Below are 26048 nucleotides of genomic sequence, written 5' to 3'. Positions count from 1 at the left end.
ATGTAAAACTTTGCCTGCCTGGGTGAATGTTTCTGTCTAAAAAGGACTTTACAGGCTTTAGTGTCATGTCAGTAAGCGTCGTCTGTGTTCATACACACGCTCACAATCTGTGTTTGTGTAAGAGCGAGGGGAAATCTGACGCCACATCAAGCTTTAACCACAGCTGATTTGTTTCCAGTCTGAAATCTAGACCTTCCAATTATCCATTTGTTGTTTGTTTTGTTTTCGTTTTCCCGTCAGTACAATTTTTTATTTCATATGTCTGTATTCTCCAGACACACTGCAGTCACAAGATGTGCTTCTAGAGAGTTCAAGGCATTGTTTTGACTTCTCCCTCTGGAAGCACCACATGATATCAGCGTGACTTTCCCCCGTGGAGGCCTGCACCTCACCGACAACACCTCGTGGACTTGTGTAATTGATCGTGTTGCTCGGTGTCAACTCGTCCCCTCTTAATCCACGTTATCGGAAAACAGTGATGAAGATGTTTTGTGACCTTACAGCCTGACTCCTACGCTACGGTGGCCCCGAAGTGCAAATCACAACGACCGATTACAGACGACAAAGACAAATCACAGCACACAAATTACAAAAAACAACAAATTACAGAACACAATGGCATGCTCGCCACTGATTGGATGGATGCACTTTCCATATGTTTTGTGATTTGCTGTTGGGTTTTTTATTTGTATTTGTGTTTTCTTATTTGCCTTTGTGTCTTTTAATTTGCTTTTGTGTATTTCTTGTCATTGTGTGTTCCTATTTCACATTGTATTTGCCTTATTTGACATTGTTTTTATTATTTGCTATTTTTCTTGTTTACCTTTGTGTTTTGTTGTTGTTTCTTATTTCACGTTGTTATTTTATTTTTATTGTTTTTTCCCCTTATGCCATCGTGTTTTGTGATTTGTTGTTTTTCCCTTATTTCCCGTTCTGATTTACTTCTGTAATTATCAAGCACAGTTTGGTTATTATATAAACATGATTAAAATGGTTAAGTAAGTATGAATGATTTGGCACTTTCGTCCTCCAGCGACACTCCAGTTGCAGTCAGTACACGCCCTCCTCCACAGATGCGCGCACACATACACACACACGCACGCACGCACAGGCAGGTGGAGCAGTAGGAGGTTCAGGAGTCAGACAGGTGCAGGTTGTTTTCACGTTCAGCCGCAGCGTCACTGGTGAGAGATTTAAAACTTTTCTTTTTCCACTTGGACGGTGATTTTTTTTTCCTGATTTCCTCCAACAACCCACCGATGGAAAGTGCGTCCTGCTAGATCCGCCAAGCGACATGTCCTGCGCACGAAGACTGCGATCTACCGTCAGATAACAAAGCGTCCGGACAGAAACAGAGGAGAAGCAGCCAGGTGGGTCCTCTGGTCTGTTACGGAATCATTAGGTTGTTATTAAGAGTCATTACTGTGTCTCTCAGAAACTACTTTCATCCACGTGGACACTTGTACTTCACTAGAATTACTGTCGCTTTGACTTAATATGAAAGAATTAAAAAATCAGAATACTGCAGAAGTCCATTTCGTTGCTGTTCCTGAGCTTTCCCTCAAAAGTCCATAAAGACGTTTAAGGACCATGTCGTCTTAAAAATTAACGATCTTCAAATCTCAAGTGTTGCACATGCTGATACATACTTTATTATCCGTGGTAGTAATCGTATTAGTATTATTGTGTAGGGTGATAACATGTTTCCTTTTATTTATCATGAGGAGCTCTGTTAGTTTTGCTGTTTCAGGTTTTAATAACTGAAAGCTGAAACACCTACAGGACCAAAAACTAATTCACTTGTGTGGAGTCATTATAAAAGTTCAAAGAAAGAGTGTGTCAGTGGTCTCTTTATATTTATATTTATATTTATAAATGTATAATGTGTCTTGGTTCCAGCCTCCTCCACTGATGGCCTTCCTCCAGCAGCTTCGGCTTCTTCTCTGGAAGAACGGTCTAACCGTGATCAGGCAGCCGGTGAGTGACTTTGAGTTATATTACTTTTATATAAGGGCCGAGATTCGTACTTAAAGCGACACTATGTAACGTTTACTGAGCAACAGCGCCCTCTGCAGCCACACGTGGGATTAATTCGGTTGGGTTCTGTGTCCGAGTGATTAAGTGTTTTTTAAGTAGTGAAAAAACAAAGTCTATCCAATCTCTTGACCGGAGCTCTGCCTGCGTCGTCCCATTCACAACGCAACTGAATGGTGGATATTACCCATGATCCCCGGCTTCCTGAACCAGAAGAGGTGCTGCTGTGGCAAATAACACCAAACTCTGTTAAGAAAAGGTTTCCTCACTGAATATCAGAGATAAATTATGTTTTTTAATGACTTCTAAGACATTTATGCTAATCATTAGATATGTTTACTGAAATAGACCGAGCCTTCTGACTGTACTCTGCGCTCAATTCGTCCATACGTCCATACGCACGTCTTCTCAAAGCTTAATGATACGGATGAAAGAGAAGACAGGGAGCAGTACCACAGGAAATCATGGGGGGCAGTGTAGCCAATAGTTCAAGCGAGGGACCATAAGACACGAGGAAGAAATTTCAACAATGGCAGAACGTTTTAGGAGAAACTACAGGCATCAACAGGCACTGGGACAAACAGTCTTTCTTTCTTAAGAGTTACTATTATCACAACCTCCTCCACTGTCGCCATTTTTTCTGATATCACAACCTCTTGACGCTGCACTGCCCTCTAGTGGATTGCCTAACAACCATGCCAACGTAAAGGAAAGTATGCGGGCATTGACGGTTACATCGTTTGAAACGGAAGTACCACTTTTCTTACGTAAAGGCAGCATTAAAGAGCCTTTACTCTTGGACTTGCTGGGCCTGATTCTGGAAATTGAACCTGCGACAGTTATGCACTTGTCGCAGGAAATCGTACCTGTTCACAAGTTACATAAAGCAAGAACAGACATTGAGGGAGAGGAGTGCAAATGAAATCATCACCATACCAGCGGAATACAGCACCTTTACTGCCTGAGAATTCTATATTTCTAGAATGAACGAACACTTCATACACGCGGTATTAATGTTTTATGATATTTTGTGTCTTAGGTATGGTCCCTGACTCTCATCATCTGGCCCCTGATCATCTTCATCATCATTGCTGTGACCCGCAACCAGTTTCCTCCGATAGTAAGAGAAGCATGTAAGTGTGAAAGTCACGCATTGAAGGAAAAAAGTGCCTCGAAGCAGGTCACTCATTTTCTTAACGATGTGTGTTTTCTAATAGACGTTAATCCCAACACAATGGTGCCTCGACGTGTAGAGTGCCGTGTTTCTGTTTGCGGAACCACATGTTTGGAGACTTTGCAATTTCGCAATCAGCATACATAAAAGGAGTGCAACACAAACACCAAAGAGTCCTTCAGATCTGACCCTTTCCCACACCTTTGACTCTGGGATTGCCCTCTTGTGTTTGTTAAAAACTGTCAACGTTTATTCATCTGGAGGGAGTGAGGATAAAGGTGCTGAAGGAGGGAGTGTTAGATAGCAGGAAGGGTAAAGGCTTTGCGACCCGATAACTCATAAGAACATTCCTTCTGCCTCGTTCCTTTTCCAGTAACTCTTGGAGTTCTAACTCTTGTCGCAACAGTTAAAGTTGCGACATCAGCATCGATCCAAGAGAATGTGAGCCTCTTGTACATGGTCCCACTTGTCTTTGTGTTTCAGTAGAGTGAAATGTTCAGTAAAATATAAGACGTTCAAAGGACCATGTTTCAGTTTTTAACTAAAACCACTCACCCCACCACCCTTTTTTCTTTGTTCAGACTTTTTTGCTGGGTCACACAGGTAATTTAATAACCCCACTGTGGACTGTGGACTAAAAAAGAAACGGAAACAAAAGGAGCATCCAGCTTAGTGCTGTCTCTTAAATTGTTTGTTTCAGTGCACGTTTGAAAACAGGTACAGAGGTGAACCACACCTAAAAAAAAAACAGGCTACAAAACCTTTGTCAGTGTCTGATCAACCATGGACATGAATGGTGACACACAGTCTGGGATGATAGCGGTCGACCCCACGTTTTTCATACTAAATCATACAGTTATTATAGAAATGAAACTATTTCCCGTAATATGACTCCTGTTGTATGTGGAGGAAGAACTCAAACATTTTAATTAAGTAAAAGTACAAATAAATAGACAAAAATGCACCCCAAAAAGTATTTTTCTACTTGAGCAAAAGTAAGTATGTGCTTGCTTGTGTATCCTGTTCCCGTCTACGACATAGTTATGGCTGAGTCTCGGCGGTGGCGTCCTCCGAATCCATTTCAGGTGTTTCTTCAGGAGGCGGAGTCTAATGTTACCTGCCTGCTCTGATTGGATCAATGGACCAATTCCCCTCTCGTTCTTGATTACTTTTAGAAATATGAAAAGAAAAAAAAATGAAAACTTGTAAATCACCGTGTTTTTAAAATGCAGTGGAGTAGAAAGTACAGATATTTGCTGATATATATAGTGGAGAAAAAGTGAAAAGTTTCGAAAAATAAATCTACTTAAGCCTATATCAAGTAAATATACTTTGTTACATCCTTCCACATGTATTGTTATTTACTATTGTTGGACAGTAGTAATGATCCTAAATAATGAAATGTAGTATTTACATTTTATGCCTCACATGTTTTCATTGTGAATGAATAATTACAGAGCGATGCATACAAACTTGTTTCCTTTATTGATCTTCTTATGTAAACTATACATTGATTCCACACACTTGGCTGTGTAGAGTTTAACTGACGTGATTCACTTTCCCTTGCCTGCCATGACTAAGCATTAGTGCTGTTTGCCAGGCCATTATTCTCGTTCAGAGAAATCTGTTGGTTGTGCCAAGACGTGAAGGCACTTTCCGACAGAGTATAAACAGGAATGAGTGGCACAGAGGCACAGCACCATGCAGTCAGTCGAAGATAACCTGATTTCGCCTTTTATGTCTATGAAATAGCTGAGATTGTTATCCGATGGTATGAGTCATCCACGGGGGTTGTGACACCGTTTTAAAAAACTTCACTCTCACGAGAAAAATAATTGAAATATTTTATTGCATAAGCCTTGTAACCTCGAAAATGGCACATCATGAGCGCAGTGGTTGTGATTGATTGCTGCACTGGAGAAAGAAATCCCCTATGGCCACATGATATGGAAATGTTGCCACTTGTTATTTCTTTGGTGTTATTTCTCTTTGTGTGTGTGTGTTTTTCAGATTTTCCTGTTTAGCCTTTTTGTAATATTATTATACAGTTTATGTAGTGTTAATAATATTGATCTACTACCTGCCTATAGTAAATAATATGATTTTTACTTGAATGTAGTATTTTGGGCTTGTTATCGAACCTAAACTCACTGCATTTTTTTGCTACATTTACATAATGAAGCACATATTCTCCTGGTATTTAGAAACTGTGGTGTTTTCAGGCGTCCCAACTCTGTCATGTCTCCTCCAGGTTACGTTGGACCCAGAAACCTGCCCAGCACAGGTTTCTTCCCTTTCCTGCAGACCCTCTTGTGCAACACGGACAGCAACTGTCATGACAAGTCTCAACTGGCGGAGTCCGCTGCATCAAAGTCTACGAAAAGTGCAGGCAGATCAAGGTAACCCCTTTCGTCAAAAATATAAATTATTAGAAAAGTCTAACACAAAAAAAATAAAGTGATCCTCTTGAAAAATAATAATAATAATAATAATAATAATATACATCCACTATTATCTGTTTTTTATGCCTTATTTAAGTACATATATTTGAGTGAACTGCTTCATTATACTTCCATACCTCAAATGTACTCTATATATGTATCAAAGGTGTACAGGAGACCCTTGAATCACAAAGGAGGGACACACCTCAGCATAGCAACATCACATGAGTCAGCATGCACGTGGAAATATACCAACAACACACATTCCCCTGTGGAGGAGGGGACATCTCTTACATAATCACAAGCCCGTGACAGTTTCATGTTTTCATACACTTTCAGAAAGTTGAATACAAAATTAATCATTTCATCTAAAGTCTTGTCTGCTTTGTCAAAGTGTTGGTGTTAAAAACCAGCATTAGTTAGTGGAAGTGGTGCAGATTGTTCGTCTGTTCCTGAAACTGTCTGTGAAATTTTAATTGCTGAAGCAGGGAGGAATGTGGTTGATGGGCAGACCTGTTTGTCTGACATTAAACCTACTGATGAGTGATGGCATGGGCAAATCTACAGGACAGCTAATATTAGAACAAAAACCTTTGTTTGATTTTTAAGAGCAGAAGACCTTCTGCATATTTTAGAGTGCTTTTGCTCCACTCACTTTTGTAACTTGACAGGTTTTATCATAGTGTTTTTCCACAGTACAAAATGTTCTGGGAGATAAATGTATAACTTTAACTGTAGTGGATTGGAAAATTCTATTATTTCTGCCCTTTTAACCAACAAATCATGAGTTTTGGCTGCTAGCTCATGATCAAAGCCTTATGGGAGCAAATGCTAATGAAAAATAATTGTTCCAACATTGACATGCTATTCAAATTCAACTGTTCAGTACAGCCCAGTTGTAAGAAATAGCTACGGTAAAGAACCGACTGCCTTGGGAGACATGCAGCTTTTCAGAGAGCTCAGATCTTCTGTGTGAAGATTTTTTTAGATGAGTTTTGTTTTGTTTAAAATAAAATAACATGCATTCGGTAAAATGTCTTTACTTCATCATCTGACTCTGTATGACAGGTCATCACTGCTGCAAAATGGTTCTCCACTGGCAGGCCTGATGCAAGGGGATGGTTCTTTAGGGTTTAAGTTCCCCGAAATTGACAAATACAATGATCCTGCAGCACTGATCAATGTCTTCAAAAGCATTGTGGGTAAGTCGTCCCCTATCATACACCCTATTTTCTCTTTTCACAATGCCAAAAACATATTCTTCATATTTTCCCGTAAAGTTTCATCCCCCCTCTACTTGCAGACATGGACCCCCCCATAGAACTTATTTAAAGCAATATTTTGACCACCTGTTATACCTGTCTTTTTGCTAAGCTGGGCTAACACTCTCCATTTAGAGAGGGGTAGTAAAAAAATGTATCCAACTCTTCACAGCAAAGCAAGTCAACATACAATCTTTCCCCAAATGTTGAGCTATTACGTGAAAAAGTAAACTTTGCGAACTCTTTTGCCCCTTTGATCCAAAAAATAGACTTTGTCCTACTCATGTTTGCATTATAATGTTGATTTAATATTGTGTTCTTCTGTTTAAGGTCCAACCCACCAAGGAAGTCCTCAAAATGTCTCCTTCATCAACACCACTCTTGTGGGAGATAAGGTGGGTGATTATAATGGAGGAAACAAAAGTGCAGAGTATAATGAAACAATTGTTTCCTTGGTGTCACAGTATTGAAACCTTGTTTTTTCTTTTATGTACAGGTTATTGATTACAACAGGCAAACCCCCATTCTTTGATAAAGATATTCAACATCTCGTCCTATGTTCTAAATAAGGCCTAGGAATTGTCAGGCTTTGTTGATAGTAGGACAAATAAAAAGGAAACAAATGCAGGTTGATGTAGTAGAGGTGCTTTTAATAAAAAAATATCACAGGCAGAGCAGTGAGCAGGCAGGCAGATACAGACAACAGGTTACAAATAAACAGGAAAAGAAACAGACTATTCAAGAAGGAGCAAAGGAAAAAAAACGGGTTGCGGGGAAAATTTAAAGGAAGCTTTTGATGAATCTCCTGAAATCTCCTGAAGATGTGAAGAATAATTCATGAATATTTAGGAAACGATGGGAAAGTGTTGAAAGAATGAACACATGGAAGATACGTACAGTGACGAACTCTGTAAGAGAATCACAGCTCCTAAGAAAGGATATTATCAATCGTCTTCTTTTAATTATCAATTACACATATAGGAAGTATTTCAGGTATTTCAGAGTATTTATAAAATAATATAAACTATATATTCAGCATAACTTCATTCATTGGACTGCTGGTTGAATATTTTACATTTGACATATTTGATAATGATATAAAAATTGTGCTTTACATCCAGATATTTTGTGTTGCATTTTGTGTGGTGTTAATAATGCTCTCCAGTTATTTGGTAGGTAATGCATATGTGTAGAAATAATTGTTCCTTGTATAATGTTGATATTTGAAGTGTAAAAAATGTATTTCGAAGTTACCAATGTCGTTTTTTGTTCAGAACATCTTATGATATTTTATGAATGAATTATTTGTTATTATTTTTTGAACTAATACCTTCACCTAATGGGCTCTTCAGTATAATAACATGCGTCCATGTAAATCATGTCCTTTGCAGGAGAGCTTCAACAAAATGCTGGAGTCGGTGAGCGTCTTGAAGAGAGCCATCTGCACCATGATACTGCCCATGATAAACACAACCTCGCGCGACCCCCTCACCACCTCTGTGGTCACGTTCTGCAAGACCAACAACACTGTGTTAGAGGTGTCACTCTCAACCCTCAACCAGGTATGTGCGTGTGTGCGTGTTTGTGATCACAGACAAACGTCGCACAACCTCATTCCATGTTTTGTTGTGCCGTGACACAAGCTGGTGCCGCCAGAATGATTTTGTTAACTCTGAGATGGCCACTGATTGTCAGGTGCTGTCGGAGCTGATGCAGAAGAAACCAGACGAGATGATGACGGTGGCCGGACTGGGGGTGATGGTGTTCGATCAGCTGCAGAATCAGACCTCGCTGTGGGAAAGTCTCCTCGTTCTCCCCCAGCTCTTCTCTAATGGTTCTGTCGACCAAGGGCTGCACAACACAGAGGTTCTACTCACCAACATACAGGGGTAATGCACCGTCAGTGATGGAGCAGTTTAGTTTTGTTTAGTTTTGTTTAATTCAGAAAAAAATGTGAACAAAAAGGCAAAATTATTATTCAATAAAACCTTCTGTGCCAGTGATAAAGTGCTGTTTACTGTGAGCTCAGCTCCTTAAAACAGTCTGTAAATTCTGTATTGAAATTTAATATTTCTTTCTCAATTAATTTATTTGCAGTTTATACAATTAATTCCTCATTTAAATGCCTAATTGCGTGTTTTCCGAATGAGAATGGCTGATCTTCTTGGTGACATTCAAGCTGGTGAATACACGGGTCAAATTAAAAAGTCACGGTTTTAGGGCCCAATTGATGAAAAAGTTATTTGCCATTTTTCGAGAATAAAGTTGTTATTGGAAAGAAAGTTTTAATATTATAAGAATAAAGATGCAATATTACAAGATTAATGTCGTAATTTAAAAAGAAATAACATTTTCCGATATTCCCCCCTTGACGTGTCACTTAGCCTAAAATTACGACTTTATTCTTGTAATCTCCGATTTTTTTTTACAACCAACAACACCTGTGACTCACAGAAAGATTTAGAGCAGCGGGAGGGTAAAATGTGTGTGTTTGTGTAATTGTTAGTTCTGTCGGGTGTTCGCTGCTCGTCCTGTCTTGTTTTGAGCGTTAAATGTTTTTTTCCCTTGTGGTGTCTCTAGTGCTCTGCATGTCATAAAGAAGAACTTCCCTGAAACCAGTGCCACACTTTCCAAGGTGAATCTAGTGATTGCTGGAGGCATCAACGTGATCCGCTACATACAAAACTGGCCTGGCAAAGGTAACACCATGAGCCTTAGTACTGCTTATACTCTATATGTCAACCACAAAGAGAGATTAACAGTGTTTTTTGTTACATTTTCATAAATAAGATGCTAAATAAACCACTATTCACTGATTTCTTTAATGTATATTTTCTGTTGGATGTTGGATCACGAGTTCCTGCGATTTTAGGGAAGCTCCAATGCAAACTCACCTTTGATATTAAGACTCCAGAGTAATGTTGGCAGTCAGGTTCAGTGCTAATACGCCATTATGTGTAACATCTGACCATGTTGTCTGATTCCGTTCAGTTGTGACCATTTCCCTGGGAGACGTCGTCACTTTGCAGAATGACTCAATTAGTGAGATTGTGAAACGTGTTCTACAAGAGGTCAAGATTCCACTGGACCAGGTACGTGTTGCCCAAAGTCATTATACTACATCCCCATGCAACTGGAGGAAGAAACATCACACTGGATAAGTAGCTTAAAGGGGACATATTAGGCTTTTTCTGTATTTCTTTCCTCTTGTGTTCTGCAAAGTTAAAAAGCCCAAGTCTGCCTTAAAGGAAGCCCCCCCACAGAAACCACTCCTGAAACTCCTCGTCAATTGTCCAGCTGATACTTCCACCTCATTGTGATGTAATGTGACATCGCAATGCATATTTTTTAATGCACACCTAGCAGCTAGTCTGGTCCCTAGTCCCTATCAAAGCCACGTACAGGGAGAACAGAGGCCGGCATTTCCTACGCACACTGGAAGTGGTTGACCAATCACAACAAAGCGGGACTTTTGACCAATTAGAGCACATTGGGCTTTACTGGGAGGGGGGGCCTTAAAGAGACAGGAGCTAAAAGCAAACATTTGTTTAACGAAAGTGACGTGTTTTCTGAACATTAGAGCACGTAAACCTTTTCAAGTAAAAACACAAATATAAATAATGAACATGTTTAGTATATGTCTCCTTTAAGTATTTGATAATCAAAGGTTATTTTCAGATCAATTCAGATGAGTATAAGTTGATATTCATCTGAATTGATCGAAAGGTGCATTTTCTGTGGAATTGTGCAGTTTCACATTAGATATTACAAATAATATGAATATTTATTAATATAACAAAACAACAGCACCTCTGTTGCTAGTGTTGACAGACTGGTCTCATGTGACTCTACCTACTGGCACAGAAGTCTCTTGAGTTATAAAACCAGATCTGAAACAATGAAAATGAATTTTCATTTGCAATTACAAGATAAAGGACGAGTTAGATGACAAGAGCAAGACCCAGCTGTTACTTCTATCTGTGGTGATACCTGTTTCCCCTTCATTAAGTGTCTGTTCCATTATACATACTCTGTCTTTCCTCTCTGTCTCAGGCTATCGGGCTGACAATGGACAGGCGCATGGTGTCCTCCTACTTGTGCGACAACAGCAGTAACCCACTTTGGTTAACAGCAGCGTGCAGCACGGGCACTGTGAACATGCTTCTGCGTAGAATCAGCCCTGACAAGGTGGCAAAGCAGGTGGGCTACACTGACACGGATGTTATTAACATGAACAGAAAAGGTTATAGATGAGTCAGATATTTGCCTTGTGTGCACAACCTGTGCACTTTTCTGTTGTTTCCACTACTTTTTTTTTCTCAGTCCCTCACTCTTACCGTCTCTCGTGCTTGCTCGCTCGTGCTCTACTGCCCCGGCTCCTAATTTGCATCCTCAAGTGCCACCTTCACACGCAATTAAGATTTAGACTCCACCAGATAATGAGTCTGCAGCAACAAGAAAGCTGCTCTCCTTAGCAACAAGCAACTGCAACTCCCAGGTTGCACCTGGGTAGTACAAACCTCAGGGATACCCAATTAGCGGCGCCACCATGGTAGCCGTGTTTTGATGAGGTAATTCCCAATCAGAAGCTGTTCACTCACACTGTCATTACTCTGTGAGCTTACTCAAACAGGCAGCTGGACATCAATTAGTAATATGGTGCTGTGCATGTGTCATATTACTAATGCATGTCACCTACAGATCCGGCGCCATGTTGCATATGTGCTAATGACGTGTAGTGTTATGACAGTGATTAACCAGTTTATCTCAGCTTTTTGCTTCCGTACCTGATGATTAAATATCTACAGGGTAATATTAAGGAGAAAGTCACAACAATAAACACCTTCAAAATTTACAGCTCATAGCACAAAATGTTACTTAATTGGAAAATACACAATATTATAAAATAACAAACAGGTCGGTGTTGTTAATATGACAATAGCAAAAAGATTTGCCAAATTTTATATAAATTTACTCTATTGATTTATTATCTAATATATAATCTAATATAATTACATTTTATATAGTGTCCAAAAAGAATTGCAAATTGGTGACTGCTGAATTATTTTGGTTTTGTGGTAAAAATAGACACTTATTCTGTAGCAAGTGAGAGGAAGAGATGGCAACATATCAGTTTAATTCTGCATCTCTAAATGTTGTAATCTCTTCTCCTTGACCTGCTAATATCAACCTTCTCTTTCCCAGGTTCTCCTGGCCTGGAGTAAGCATGTTGCTCCACATGATGTGGCCTTCGTCAAAGGGCTGCTGCACAGTCTGATTGGTGGCTTATCCCCAGGAGGTCCGGGTGGTTCCAACACCTCGAGGAACCGCCGTAGCGTGGAGACACAGCCACAAAATATTGATGAGGAACTGTAAGTGCAGTATCGTCTGGGGAAATATTGGCTCTAAAAGAGATGGGAAATCATTTGGAAAATATATTTCCCCAAATACATCCTTTAACATATGATGAAAAATGTCTTTATTTATTTTATTTTCCAATACCTTATTCTTCTAAAGATTATACTTGAAACAATCTTGTGTTTTCTTTTACCAGTCTGTCTTTCTCACCCTCTGCTTTCTTCCCCTTAATGTTTATCAACCTTAATACACATTTCAAATTCTTCCCACAAAACAGAGGTGATATAAGACATCTGTTTACAAATCAGTAAAACAGTTCTTCCATTGTAATAGGAACACTTTGTGCTCATTGCCTTATATTTCCGCAGGTTTTTGGGTGTCGGACAAGTGGTGTTGGAGCTTGTAAAACTTGTCCCTGAGCTGGACATGGTTGTCCAGAGCTTCCTGAGAACTGGCTTTCAGTCCCTGATGACAGCAACACTGGCCCTCGACACTGTGGAGGGTAAGACTGCATAACACCCTGCTTACAGCCGGCTGTCTCCTGTGCGAGAGATCATTGAAATGTCTCATTTTAGCGAGTTAAACATGTGTCTTCAGCACCGTTAAGTACAAAAGAGATTTATTATTCAGGCACTCACAAGTATAGACAAAGTTGTAGGTCAGGGTAGAATAGATTTTGATAGAAAATCTGTGCTAAAAGACACAAAAACTGAACACAAACACTTGATCTCAGCCCTTACAATCAAAGTGAAGGAGCAGATACTGTAGATAGACACAACGCCAACACACAGCCATTATTGTTAACACCACCTGTTCTGGGTTACCTAGATCTTAATAGAACAGTTCACACCCTTTCTCAGGGGACGGCATGAAAAAAAGAAAATGTTGAAGCAAAGAGGCACTAGAGGAGTTACCCCGTAGGAAATGGATACACACACACACAGACACAAACACAAAGCAAAATTCCTACACTTCATAAAGAGCTACCTCTTGGGATGTATTGTACAACAGAATTGTTACTCATGTGGGTCACTGAACATTTGTGTTGAAAATGTAGCTTTGTGTTAAAGCCTAAACCAAAAAGTCCATTTTATCACTGAATATTATATATATATTATATTGTATATCAGTCAGTTGACCTGCTTTGGTCTCTGCTCGACATTTGTCGTTAACACTCTCATTGCTTTGCAGAAATGATGGACAATGTCCTGAAAGATGCCAATCAATTCAAAGTGACTTGGACAACATTGCTGACAAACCAGTCACAGTCAAGCGTTTGGATCGGTCGTGTCCTGGGCAGTGTGACGGAAGTAGTTATGAAGGTATGAAACGATTGATCCCCTACAGCGACAGTTGTTCTATTTTCACAACCATGATCTTATATTTTGTGGTTTCAGGCATTTGATTTGTTGTTGTCTGACTAATTCACAATTCTCAGAAAGTGGTGTGTAAATGTTAACAAGGAACATTTCAAAACAAGACCTTGTTTTTTCAAGGACATGTTCAGACTCACATACCTTTTAATTTTAAAAAGTACAATGTATTAAAAGTACTTCAGCAAATGACATCTTTGAGGCGTTTGATGATGATAAGAAAAACAATAAAAGCAGGAAACACTCATTAACTGATGTTTTTTTTCTTTTACTAGACTCTGGCATCGGATAATTTAACATGTGCGGACGTCCTGGGTCCCTTGGAGTTCCTCTTAGACACTGAGACCATAACGATTGACGTGTGGAGAGCAATGATCTGCCAGAACAGCTCTGTTCTACAGCTGTATCTGCTGAAGGACTGGCAGCCTTTGATTCAGAAGGTAAAAGTTATTAAAACCCATTTGAAGAGTTTCACTCCAAAAGGATTTCTACCAATTTCGATCAGAAAATGCCTGAAATCCCTTTATTGTGTGAAAAATATGGTAAATTATTGGAGCCCGACTGATTTTGAGGCAGAGACTGATCCCATGCCGGTATACATAGAGGCTGATATTCATTAAAAAAAATATTAATGGTTCCTCTGGTTTTATTATCAAACCCTTATGTCAAAGAAATGTAAATCAGCCCTGATATTTTATAGTGCAACCACATACGCTATTATAAATAACTATAAATAAAAGAAAACACAAATACAACCAAATATATTGAATTTGACATAAATGCTTCTTTTCTGCATCTGTAAATTAAACGTTTTCATATCAGTACGTATCGGGAAACATAAACACAGATACTGATGTGTCCGTGAATGGCTCATTTGTGCAGATTTTTATTGGCCAACCAATAAATCAATCAAGCTCTAGATTCTAAAGATTCTAAATTCATACAAAAAAAACAACATTTGAATAACAATCTGTAGAGAGTTGCTCTATGTTGGGCCACTGTCATTCAAAGCTGATCACACCAAACTCACACAATCCGGATGAAGCAAGTCAGTTACTTTTTTCATTTTCTTCATGAACAATAATAAAATATCTTAGTTTAATTTGACTGTTCTTTTTTATGATCTAACTTGTACTTATTAGTACACAAAGATAGGAAGTCAAGTTCTTGTTATTCAACAAACGTAACCCGGGTGTTGTGATGTTTCCCGCAGGCGCAAGATGTTTACGACGCCATCACCAGCCGAACAGAAGACAATGTAACGCTTCCCATGATTCTCTCCGAGTGGCACAAGTTGAACAACAAGAGCATGAAGTTTGGAGAGTTGCTGAACAGACTCGCCGTAGAGCTGGGTGGAGCACACTGGATGAACTGGATACCAGACAACACTCAGAATTTCACTCAGGCTCTACAACAAAGGTCTTGAATGGAAAGAGTTGATTATATATTTGTGCAGGGTTCATTCCAAAGTGGTGATTTGCTTTTGATATGACCAAATGATTAATTATAGGTTGTTACACCTTTTTAAAGACTTAAAATTAAATGTCTTCAGCTTAAAATATTTAAGGTTCAGTCTCACCAACTTATATCCAGTGAAGAACTTTGATTTAAGTTTGATAAGGCTTTGAAAATCTCATATTTCTGTGAGTTTAGTAGAGAGGAAAAAAAATAGTTGAATAGAAGATTCAACTCTCCACCCTGATATGTTTTAGATAATGTGCACAGTGTCTCATTTCATGCCGCTGGTTGTTGTGTCACTGTCTCAACTGTGTTGTGCTTTTGCTTGTAGTGTTTTCTTCTTCATGGTGAATTTGGGAGAAAAGTTTGAGAAGAGTCAACTGTGGCCCGAAGTAAAGAACTACTTCCACATGCTTTACTGGGTCTTGTACTACAACCCGGGTGTCACACCTCCGCCTGCAAACTGTGAGTCTCTTTCCCTTCTCTTCCCTTATTGTGCCATGCTATTTTGATTATATTGATTAATATTCATTTTATAATCAATACTAAATACATTATGTTCAAAATCATATGTCATATATAATTATGACATTTCCTGGAGATAAAGAACATATAGAAAGATAAATACAAATTTTACGCACATTTTATTATATTGTCAGTGAACCGTGACCAACAAAATATATGGTGAAAGTAAGTTTTATCAATACTTTTTTTCTTAAGTCCTTTGTACAATAATTAATAGAAACTGTTACAGTGAAGCTCGATGAAAAGTGTGTTGGCTGAATGTGTGGATGAAGTAACCTCAAGCGATGCAACGTTAAAACAACTTAACCCATAAATGAGGATTGGTCTATTTAACCTCATAAATACAAGACAATACAACATAATCCAAGTATTTGTGTGATGTGTTCACCTTCCCTTTTAGGCTCCGTCAACATCTTAACCTTAGCCATTAATTGCGATACTGGTTTGAACTGGTCACGGTTTGTTCAAGGACTGACGGAGGCTCTGATGTCACCAGATCTAGACGTCCTGGTGAGGTAAGTGACAAAGCTTGTTCGTTTTAATGAATGATGACTTCATGAATGTGGAGACGATGCATACTTTAAAGTTGAATTTCCTTGATGGGATGTTCTTGTCGAGAGTTCGATGAGTAGTTGGACTTTCTTTATGTGGGGGGAACTGCTACTATGGCTTTGTCCACTTGTTTAAAAAAAATAAGAAAAACGTAGCAGCTAGAAACTTAGCTACGGTGGAATATTCTGGCTGTAACCTCACTTTATGCTAAGCTAAGCTAGCTGGGACCAGCTCGAAATGATTGGACAGTGCCATCAATACTTTCATCCAGCTCTCTGCAAGAAAGGCAACATTCGTAGTCCCCCAAATGTCAAACTACTCCTTGGATTAAATGATTAACTGTTATTAATGTTTTGTAATACAATCTAACATGCTAGCGTCGCCGCACAAATTGCAGATTTCGGCTGGTTTAGGGATCACAAAACCATAAGTTGTTTTTGTTGACAATTTTCTAAGATCTTACATCTTCTTTTCCTCTCTTCTCCTTTCTCTGTAGATCTCTCAAAGGGACTTTGCATCTTTTGCAGCACATGTATGGCGACCTCTATAAATATCTGGCAACGTCATCACTGAAAAAAGAGATCAAAGGTGGAGATGCCCTCTCCGACTACCTGGTTAACCTGATGTTAAACCTGGACACGTTTTTACGGGTTGCCTCCACCCTTCCCAACAGCAGCATCTCTAACCCGAATGTTCTGCTTCCCCAACTAAATATCCTGCTAAGGTCCACAGGTCTTGCGCCAATTCTGCCTCTGTTACTCAGTAACGGCCCCCCTAATATTTCCGCAGTTATTGATGTTGCCTCAAAGGTTGGCAGGCTCAACCAGCACATTTTTACCTTCAATGAGACGGACCCAACAATGCCTGAGCTTGAGGGGCTGATAACTAAGTTCCTTTCATTGCAAGGGGACCTCACCCTGTCACTCACTCACATCATGGGAAACAGTCTGCTTACCTATTCTGACTATTTCGATCCTGACGTTGTGGCCCGACTCAGAAAAGCCATCAAGCCTTTCACCAACCAAACCTCATCAGGTATTGTAGAGACCATCCTTAGTGCCATGGAGGTACTGAAGACAGTGATTGATTCTCCGAATGGCGATCCAACTAATATCATTCTTGGGTACCTACGCCAGCTTCAGGAATTGGTGATGTCTATATACAGGCTGCGAAAAATCGAGCATATCTTCTTACCGAGTAGGCAGGTGAGCGCAGCGCAAATCACTGACCTCCACGTGGTTTCCAAAGACTTTCTCAACCTCCTCACCCCAGAGAGTCTTCAGAACCTGACTCAGGCCGGACCAGATGCTGCCCAGAACATTGTCATCCAGAAATTTGTGGCATTCTTACCACCAGCGGTCCAACAAGAAGCTAAACGCTTTCTCCAGGATTTCAAAGCTCTGCAGTATTACATTATCAAATGTGGAGCAGGCCAGGACTGTTTGGCTGGAATCTCAGAAATCCTCAACTTCCTGGATCAGATATTCGACCTGATGCTCTCAGCCGACGGTACTGTCACCATTAAACTGGCTGCCACAAATGCTTCTCTGGTAGCACAGGAATATGAGGAACTTACATCATTTGTCTTCTCACTCCTCCTTGGCCCAAATGATTCTGCCAGTGTGAAAACAGTCAAACAGACTCTTCATTTAATCAGATTGCTCGTGGCTACACCCAACATTTCTGTGTCGGATGTCCAGAATGCTCTGAGACAGTCAAACCTAACCCTCAAGGAGCTGAATAGCTTTGCTGCACTAGCTGGAGCTGCTGACATAAACCGCCTGTTGTTTAGTATAATGGAGATCATCAATACTCGCCAGTGCTTTGAACCAGAGCAGGACCTGATGGTGACAACCCAATGTGTTACCGGGTTGGTCAAGGGTCTCAGCGATTTCCTGACACGCGTACCTGGTCTGCGCAATCAGACGGCCATCCTCTCCCTTATCCCGTTAATTGTCAATTCAACTTTCAGAGACATCATGCAAGCTAACTTCAGTTACAATCCAAACGTGGTTCTCCAACACACCTTGAACAGGACTCTGGCCAATATCAAGTTGAGCCTCCAGGCAAATCACCTGAACTCTCCAGAGATCATGAATGAAATCCAAGTGGTGGAGCGGCTGATACAACTGATTGCCAATATGGAACCATACAACAATTTAAACACTACCTTGATGATGGATCCCATGTATGCCCAGAAAGTCTATTTGGAGATTATAGACTGGTACTTGAAAAAGTTGGGAAATATCACCAGCAACAGCACGGTGTCAGAGATTCTCCAGCCCTTATTCGTCATCACACAAATGCAAGTTACATTACAGCTGGCACAGACAGACTTTTCTCTGTCTGTCGCTAAACAGATTGAGAACCTGATAAAAACCCTCCAGTTCCCAATAGATGGCGCAGGGTTGAATAAAATTGGCCAGACAACTGTCGAGATTCTCAAGGGCCTATTTGACATCATAAAGTTCAACCTAGAGGCTCAGAATAACATGATGGGTCCAGAGGAGTATTTCAATTCAACCACTTTAAATGCTATCGCGGCTCAAATTAAGCTTTACCTAAACGTCACACAGGAGTGGATGAAACAACCCAATGTCCCGTTGATCTTCACGAGTATGCTTCAATGGGGGAATTCTTCCATCAACATATCTACCCCTGTGACAGACATTCAGCACCTGCTGCAGACAACGTCTGTATTCCTCAATGAGAGTGAAGTCATCTATCTTTCTGCAATTCTCAATATCATGCGCTCCCTCGAGAAAGCGCTAATGGTGGCCGAGCGACCAGGGGGCCTTCAAAGTGATCCCCTCGTAGCCGCCATCGTGGAAGGAGTCAAAACCACTATGGCGCTCCTGATTGGAGCCACAGGCCCCCTGCCGCACTCTGTACAGCAGGACATCCTGGATATTGTGCAGGATTCATTGAAGCTCATTGTCCTGCCAGACAAGAACTTTGACTCATCACGAAACATCTCCCTCCTCATCCTCAAGAGAGCTCAGAGGGTCGTCCAAACGATAATACCGGAAATGTATGCCGTATACATAATTCCTGGAATCAAAGTGGCAACAACATTCTTTGAGAGCGCCTCGGGAGATAGTGGACCAGACATCTGGAATCACATGTGAGTGAAATATATTTTCATTGGACCAAATGATAAATAACAAATGTGGATAGAATTAGATAAACAATATATTCATTAATTACATAAAATAATTGAATACGCTTTTAAATGACTTGAAATAAGATATTCAGTGTTTGTGCAGTAGGAGTATTTTAATGGTTTGAAATGATTAACTAATTGAAATAGTGCTCAAGAATGAAAATCTCTAATTGCCAGTTTGCCACTGAAGGTTAATGAGTTTTGTTGCATTGCAGTCCCATTGTGTATAATGTTGTAATTAATAAAAAATTCAGTGTGTGGAGACAGCTTGGACACCGCATATCTCCACCAAAGCTAATGCCCTATCGCCGTGTTTTAGAAAGAGAGAGAAAAGGATTTTTTTCCGCCAGTTAAATCAGATTTGCTCTGGGTCATAATTGCGTAATCCTGGTATCTAACATACAAACAAACAGACAAACAAACACAGATGAAATCCTGCAGAGTTATCTGTATATATATGAAACTAATCTTGCTTGAACTGGACATTTTAGAAATTAACAATTTTTCTTCAAAAAAAAACAAATGCTATAAAGAAGTCGTACTGTCTTAACATCCACTTATAATGAACATTTATTATATTTATGTCAAATCTCAGGAAAACGGTCCCAGTCGTTAACTACAATAAAAGCCACCAGGCCTCCGCATTCCAGTGATCTTAATTAACAAGCCCTCTGAAATCAAACAGAAACGTGGAACGCATGCTGGAGCACCGTCTGCAACCCTCTAATAAAATTTTATGAGACATGATCTTTTTTTGAGACACGTTCAGATGTTGAAATATGTACTTGCTTTGTTTCTCAAGGATTTTGAGTGAGCTGAAGTCGATCGAGAGCCTTCTGCCGCCGAACAGCACTGCTCGGGCCTACATCTCTGTGGTCATTAACATCACCGGCTCCATCCTGGAGTCAGGCCAAGGCAAGTCCACTTCTCAGTGTCACTTTAGCTGGACGTGTTGAATCCTGATCCTCGGATGAAGTGCACTTCTTTATTCAGGCCTACGAGATGTCAAAGTATTAAAGTGCTCATGTGGAGGATTGTGGTTCATATGATTGACTATGAAGTTGAAGTCCTCTCTGTGAGTAATATTTGTTGTGATTTCAGGTAACATGAGTCTCTGGGCACGTTTTGAGAGGGCATCACTACAAGATGTTCCTATGCTCATTGGCCAGGTAAGGCTTTAAACAAGTGTATGAAAAGTTTTATCCATAGATATATATATATATAAAAATGGAGCCAAAGTATATGAACGCTGCAATCTTACGCATTCGGAGCCACATTCGGTAATGTGGCGATCGGGAATGGCGAGTCAGTGTCAGTTGTCAATCCTGATATTTCATCCAGTTTTTATAGCTTCGAATAATTATTTAAACCCAAACTTACTGTAAAAATTTACACTTGAACATAGATTACTGTGATAAGAACTATCTAAATTGACAGAAACTGTCTTTCAGATTCTCAAGGGCCTATGTGACATCATAGAGTTCAACCTAGAGGCTCAGAAGAACATGATGGGTCCAGAGGAGTATTTCAATTCAACCGCTTTAAATGCTATCGCGGCTCAAATTAAGCTTTACCTAAACGTCACACAGGAGTGGATGAAACAACCCAATGTCCCGTTGATCTTCACGAGTATGCTTCAATGGGGGAATTCTTCCATCAACATATCTACCCCTGTGACAGACATTCAGCACCTGCTGCAGACAACGTCTGTATTCCTCAATGAGAGTGAAGTCATCTATCTTTCTGCAATTCTCAATATCATGCGCTCCCTCGAGAAAGCGCTAATGGTGGCTGAGCGACCAGGGGGCCTTCAAAGTGATCCCCTCGTAGCCGCCATCGTGGAAGGAGTCAAAACCACTATGGCGCTCCTGATTGGAGCCACAGGCCCCCTGCCGCACTCTGTACAGCAGGACATCCTGGATATTGTGCAGGATTCATTGAAGCTCATTGTCCTGCCAGACAAGAACTTTGACTCATCACGAAACATCTCCCTCCTCATCCTCAAGAGAGCTCAGAGGGTCGTCCAAACGATAATACCGGAAATGTATGCCGTATACATAATTCCTGGAATCAAAGTGGCAACAACATTCTTTGAGAGCGCCTCGGGAGATAGTGGACCAGACATCTGGAATCACATGTGAGTGAAATATTTTTTCTTTGGACCAAATGATAAATAACAAATGTGGATAGAATTAGATAAACAATATATTCATTAATGACATAAAATAATTGAATACGCTTTTAAATGACTTGAAATAAGATATTCAGTGTTTGTGCAGTAGGAGTATTTTAATGGTTTGAAATGATTAACTAATTGAAATAGTGCTCAAGAATGAAAATCTCTAATTGCCAGTTCGCCACTGAAGGTTAATGATTTTTGTTGCATTGTAGTCCCATTGTGTATAATGTTGTAATTAATAAAAATTCAGTATGTGGGGACAGCTTGGACACCACATATCTCCACCAAAGCTAATGCCCTATCGCCGTGTTTTAGAAAGAGAGAGAAAAGGATTCTGGATCTGCCAGTTAAATCATATTTGCTCTGGGTCATAATCGCGTAATCCTGGTATCTAACATACAAACAAACAGACAAACAAACACAGATGAAATCCTGCAGAGTTATCTGTATATATATGAAACTAATCTTGCTTGAACTGGACATTTTAGAAATTAACTCTTTTTCTTAAAAAAACCAAATGCTATAAAGAAGTCGTACTGTCTTAACATCCACTTATAATGAACATTTATTATATTTATTTCAAATCTCAGGAAAACGGTCCCAGTCGTTAACTACAATAAAAGCCACCAGGCCTCCGCATTCCAGTGATCTTAATTAACAAGCCCTCTGAAATCAAACAGAAACGTGGAACGCATGCTGGAGCACCGTCTGCAACCCTCTAATAAAATTTTATGAGACATGATCTTTTTATGAGACACGTTCAGATGTTGAAATATGTACTTGCTTTGTTTCTCAAGGATTTTGAGTGAGCTGAAGACGATCGAGAGCCTTCTGCCGCCGAACAGCACAGCTCGGGCCTACATCTCTGTGGTCATTAACATCACCGGCTCCATCCTGGAGTCAGGCCAAGGCAAGTCCACTTCTCAGTGTCACTTTAGCTGGACGTGTTGAATCCTGATCCTCGGATGAAGTGCACTTCTTTATTCAGGCCTACGAGATGTCAAAGTATTAAAGTGCTCATGTGGAGGATTGTGGTTCATATGATTGACTATGAAGTTGAAGTCCTCTCTGTGAGTAATATTTGTTGTGATTTCAGGTAATATGAGTCTCTGGGCACGTTTTGAGAGGGCATCACTACAAGATGTTCCTATGCTCATTGGCCAGGTAAGGCTTTAAACAAGTGTATGAAAAGTTTTATCCATAGATATATATATATATAAAAATGGAGCCAAAGTATATGAACGCTGCAATCTTACGCATTCGGAGCCACATTCGGTAATGTGGCGATCGGGAATGGCGAGTCAGTGTCAGTTGTCAATCCTGATATTTCATCCAGTTTTTATAGCTTCGAATAATTATTTAAACCCAAACTTACTGTAAAAATTTACACTTGAACATAGATTACTGTGATAAGAACTATCTAAATTGACAGAAACTGTCTTTCAGATTCTCAAGGGCCTATGTGACATCATAGAGTTCAACCTAGAGGCTCAGAAGAACATGATGGGTCCAGAGGAGTATTTCAATTCAACCGCTTTAAATGCTATCGCGGCTCAAATTAAGCTTTACCTAAACGTCACACAGGAGTGGATGAAACAACCCAATGTCCCGTTGATCTTCACGAGTATGCTTCAATGGGGGAATTCTTCCATCAACATATCTACCCCTGTGACAGACATTCAGCACCTGCTGCAGACAACGTCTGTATTCCTCAATGAGAGTGAAGTCATCTATCTTTCTGCAATTCTCAATATCATGCGCTCCCTCGAGAAAGCGCTAATGGTGGCCGAGCGACCAGGGGGCCTTCAAAGTGATCCCCTCGTAGCCGCCATCGTGGAAGGAGTCAAAACCACTATGGCGCTCCTGATTGGAGCCACAGGCCCCCTGCCGCACTCTGTACAGCAGGACATCCTGGATATTGTGCAGGATTCATTGAAGCTCATTGTCCTGCCAGACAAGAACTTTGACTCATCACGAAACATCTCCCTCCTCATCCTCAAGAGAGCTCAGAGGGTCGTCCAAACGATAATACCGGAAATGTATGCCGTATACATAATTCCTGGAATCAAAGTGGCAACAACATTCTTTGAGAGCGCCTCGGGAGATAGTGGACCAGACATCTGGAATCACATGTGAGTGAAATATTTTTTCTTTGGACCAAATGATAAATAACAAATGTGGATAGAATTAGATAAACAATATATTCATTAATGACAGAAAATAATTGAATACGCTTTTAAATGACTTGAAATAAGATATTCAGTGTTTGTGCAGTAGGAGTATTTTAATGGTTTGAAATGATTAACTAATTGAAATAGTGCTCAAGAATGAAAATCTCTAATTGCCAGTTCGCCACTGAAGGTTAATGAGTTTTGTTGCATTGCAGTCCCATTGTGTATAATGTTGTAATTAATAACGAATTCAGTGTGTGGGGACAGCTTGGACACCGCATATCTCCACCAAAGCTAATGCCCTATCGCCGTGTTTTAGAAAGAGAGAGAAAAGGATTCTGGATCTGCCAGTTAAACCAAATTTGCTCTGGGTCATAATTGCGTAATCCTGGTATCTAACATACAAACAAACAGACAAACAAACACAGATGAAATCCTGCAGAGTTATCTGTATATTTATGAAACTAATCTTGCTTGAACTGGACATTTTAGAAATTAACTCTTTTTCTTAAAAAAAAAACAAATGCTATAAAGAAGTCGTACTGTCTTAACAACCACTTATAATGAACATTTATTATATTTATGTCAAATCTCAGGAAAACGGTCCCAGTCGTTAACTACAATAAAAGCCACCAGGCCTCCGCATTCCAGTGATCTTAATTAACAAGCCCTCTGAAATCAAACAGAAACGTGAAACGCATGCTGGAGCACCGTCTGCAACCCTCTAATAAAATTTTATGAGACATGATCTTTTTTTGAGACACGTTCAGATGTTGAAATATGTACTTGCTTTGTTTCTCAAGGATTTTGAGTGAGCTGAAGACGATCGAGAGCCTTCTGCCGCCGAACAGCACAGCTCGGGCCTACATCTCTGTGGTCATTAACATCGCCCACTCCATCCTGGAGTCAGGCCAAGGCAAGTCCACTTCTCAGTGTCACTTTAGCTGGACGTGTTGAATCCTGATCCTCGGATGAAGTGCACTTTGTTATTCAAGCTTAAACGATGCCTATCAAAGTATCACAGTGCTCACGTGGAGGATTGTGGTTCATATGATTGACTATGAAGTTGAAGTCCTCTCTGTGAGTAATATTTGTTGTGATTTCAGGTAATATGAGTCTCTGGGCACGTTTTGAGAGGGCATCACTACAAGATGTTCCTATGCTCATTGGCCAGGTAAGGCTTTAAACAAGTGCATGAAAAGTTTTATCCATAGACTGTATATAAAGATGGCCGACGCATCTCCACTTCCTTCCACTATACAAAGATGGAGCCAAAATATATGAACGCTGCAATCTTGCGCATTCGGAGCCACAGTCGGTAATGTGGCGATCGGGAATTAACACTTGAACATACATTAGTGTGATAAGAACTAGCTAAATTGACAGAAACTGTCTTTGAGGAAACATTTTACATGTCCTTCGACTTTTTTAATTTCCTAACATGGATGAGATAGAATTTATTTTGAGCCTATGCTGCCAACCACCAGGGGGCGATAAAGAGGCTTTGTCTTCACTTTTGCTGAGCAGTCATGTCGTCATCTTTATAAACTGTCTATTTTATCTCTTTTTAAGAAAGTTTGATGTAAGATCACAAGTGGAAATATATAATATATAAGAGTGGAATATAAAAGGCAGGTCAGCAAGTCCAACATTACATGACATTCCAAAAAATGCAGATAAAACATCTGTTGATACTGGAATGGTCGGCCAACGCCCGCTCACAAACCACACCCTGCATTATAGTCATGGGATTATTGAAACGTGGTATCTTTAATCATCACAGAGAAACAAACACAAAAAAGAACACGATTTGAATGCTCCTATCAAAGTGTGTGTCCTGTACTCTGCCTTGTCATCATATTTGATGGGTCTGATAGATTTACCAGAATAAATATATAATAATATATAATTTCCCCTTCTTTTTTGTCAGCTGGGAAGACTTGTGAGCATGTTCTTCATGGGAATGCCAGACTTGCAGCAGTCGATTGGTTCATCTATGGGGGTCTTCACTCGCCTGTCCCCTCTCCTGGAGCAGTTGATGAGCGGCAAGGCCGACCAACACATGTGGGACAAGTGGGTTCAACTGGGTTTAACTAATTTGTGCTGGTTAATTTCCATGCTTTAAATGTCTGTGTGAGATGATAGTACATTTTGAATTCTGTATTTATTTATTTCAATCACCAATATTCACGTGTTTTATCACAGCCTTGAAAAGATGCTTCAATCCCTACTCTCATCCCTCGAGGGAACTGAGCTGTGGCACAATGTCTCATCTGTCGTCCCGCTGTTTGAGAAAATCCTCGGGAGTTTGGTGAACAACATGCAAGCACAGAATGGTAAGAACACCACGAGACAGCG

The 26048-nt window shown here is 40.1% G+C and overlaps 1 protein-coding gene across 2 annotated transcripts in view; it reads left to right on the top strand.

The window, feature by feature from the left end:
• The first annotated feature begins 1135 nt into the window (after positions 1–1135).
• The window catches only part of abca12 (ATP-binding cassette, sub-family A (ABC1), member 12), a 74665-nt gene continuing 49752 nt past the window's right edge, over positions 1136–26048 (top strand). The window contains exons 1-26 of one of the 2 annotated variants that reach the window (XM_034574050.1): positions 1136–1370; positions 1900–1977; positions 3074–3167; positions 5460–5607; positions 6718–6851; positions 7242–7306; positions 8303–8473; positions 8607–8800; positions 9492–9610; positions 9903–10003; positions 10965–11111; positions 12117–12283; positions 12638–12771; positions 13461–13591; positions 13918–14082; positions 14856–15061; positions 15432–15565; positions 16026–16140; positions 16674–19301; positions 22317–22429; positions 22616–22683; positions 22966–23651; positions 24494–24606; positions 24797–24864; positions 25621–25763; positions 25896–26026. In XM_034574050.1, the coding sequence (XP_034429941.1) occupies positions 1912–1977; positions 3074–3167; positions 5460–5607; positions 6718–6851; positions 7242–7306; positions 8303–8473; positions 8607–8800; positions 9492–9610; positions 9903–10003; positions 10965–11111; positions 12117–12283; positions 12638–12771; positions 13461–13591; positions 13918–14082; positions 14856–15061; positions 15432–15565; positions 16026–16140; positions 16674–19301; positions 22317–22429; positions 22616–22683; positions 22966–23651; positions 24494–24606; positions 24797–24864; positions 25621–25763; positions 25896–26026 (6241 nt within the window). In that variant the 5' untranslated portion in view covers positions 1136–1370; positions 1900–1911. Of the gene's footprint in view, positions 1371–1899; positions 1978–3073; positions 3168–5459; positions 5608–6717; positions 6852–7241; positions 7307–8302; positions 8474–8606; positions 8801–9491; positions 9611–9902; positions 10004–10964; positions 11112–12116; positions 12284–12637; positions 12772–13460; positions 13592–13917; positions 14083–14855; positions 15062–15431; positions 15566–16025; positions 16141–16673; positions 19302–20447; positions 20510–20791; positions 21478–22316; positions 22430–22615; positions 22684–22965; positions 23652–24493; positions 24607–24796; positions 24865–25620; positions 25764–25895; positions 26027–26048 lie in introns of those variants that run through there. The other variant, XM_034574051.1, reaches the window with a different exon arrangement.

The sequence above is a fragment of the Hippoglossus hippoglossus genome, chromosome 21 (assembly GCF_009819705.1).
Source record: "Hippoglossus hippoglossus isolate fHipHip1 chromosome 21, fHipHip1.pri, whole genome shotgun sequence".
NCBI lineage: Eukaryota > Metazoa > Chordata > Actinopteri > Pleuronectiformes > Pleuronectidae > Hippoglossus > Hippoglossus hippoglossus.
Note: the sequence above shows the minus strand (reverse complement) of the source record. Positions and strands in the feature narration are given on the sequence as shown.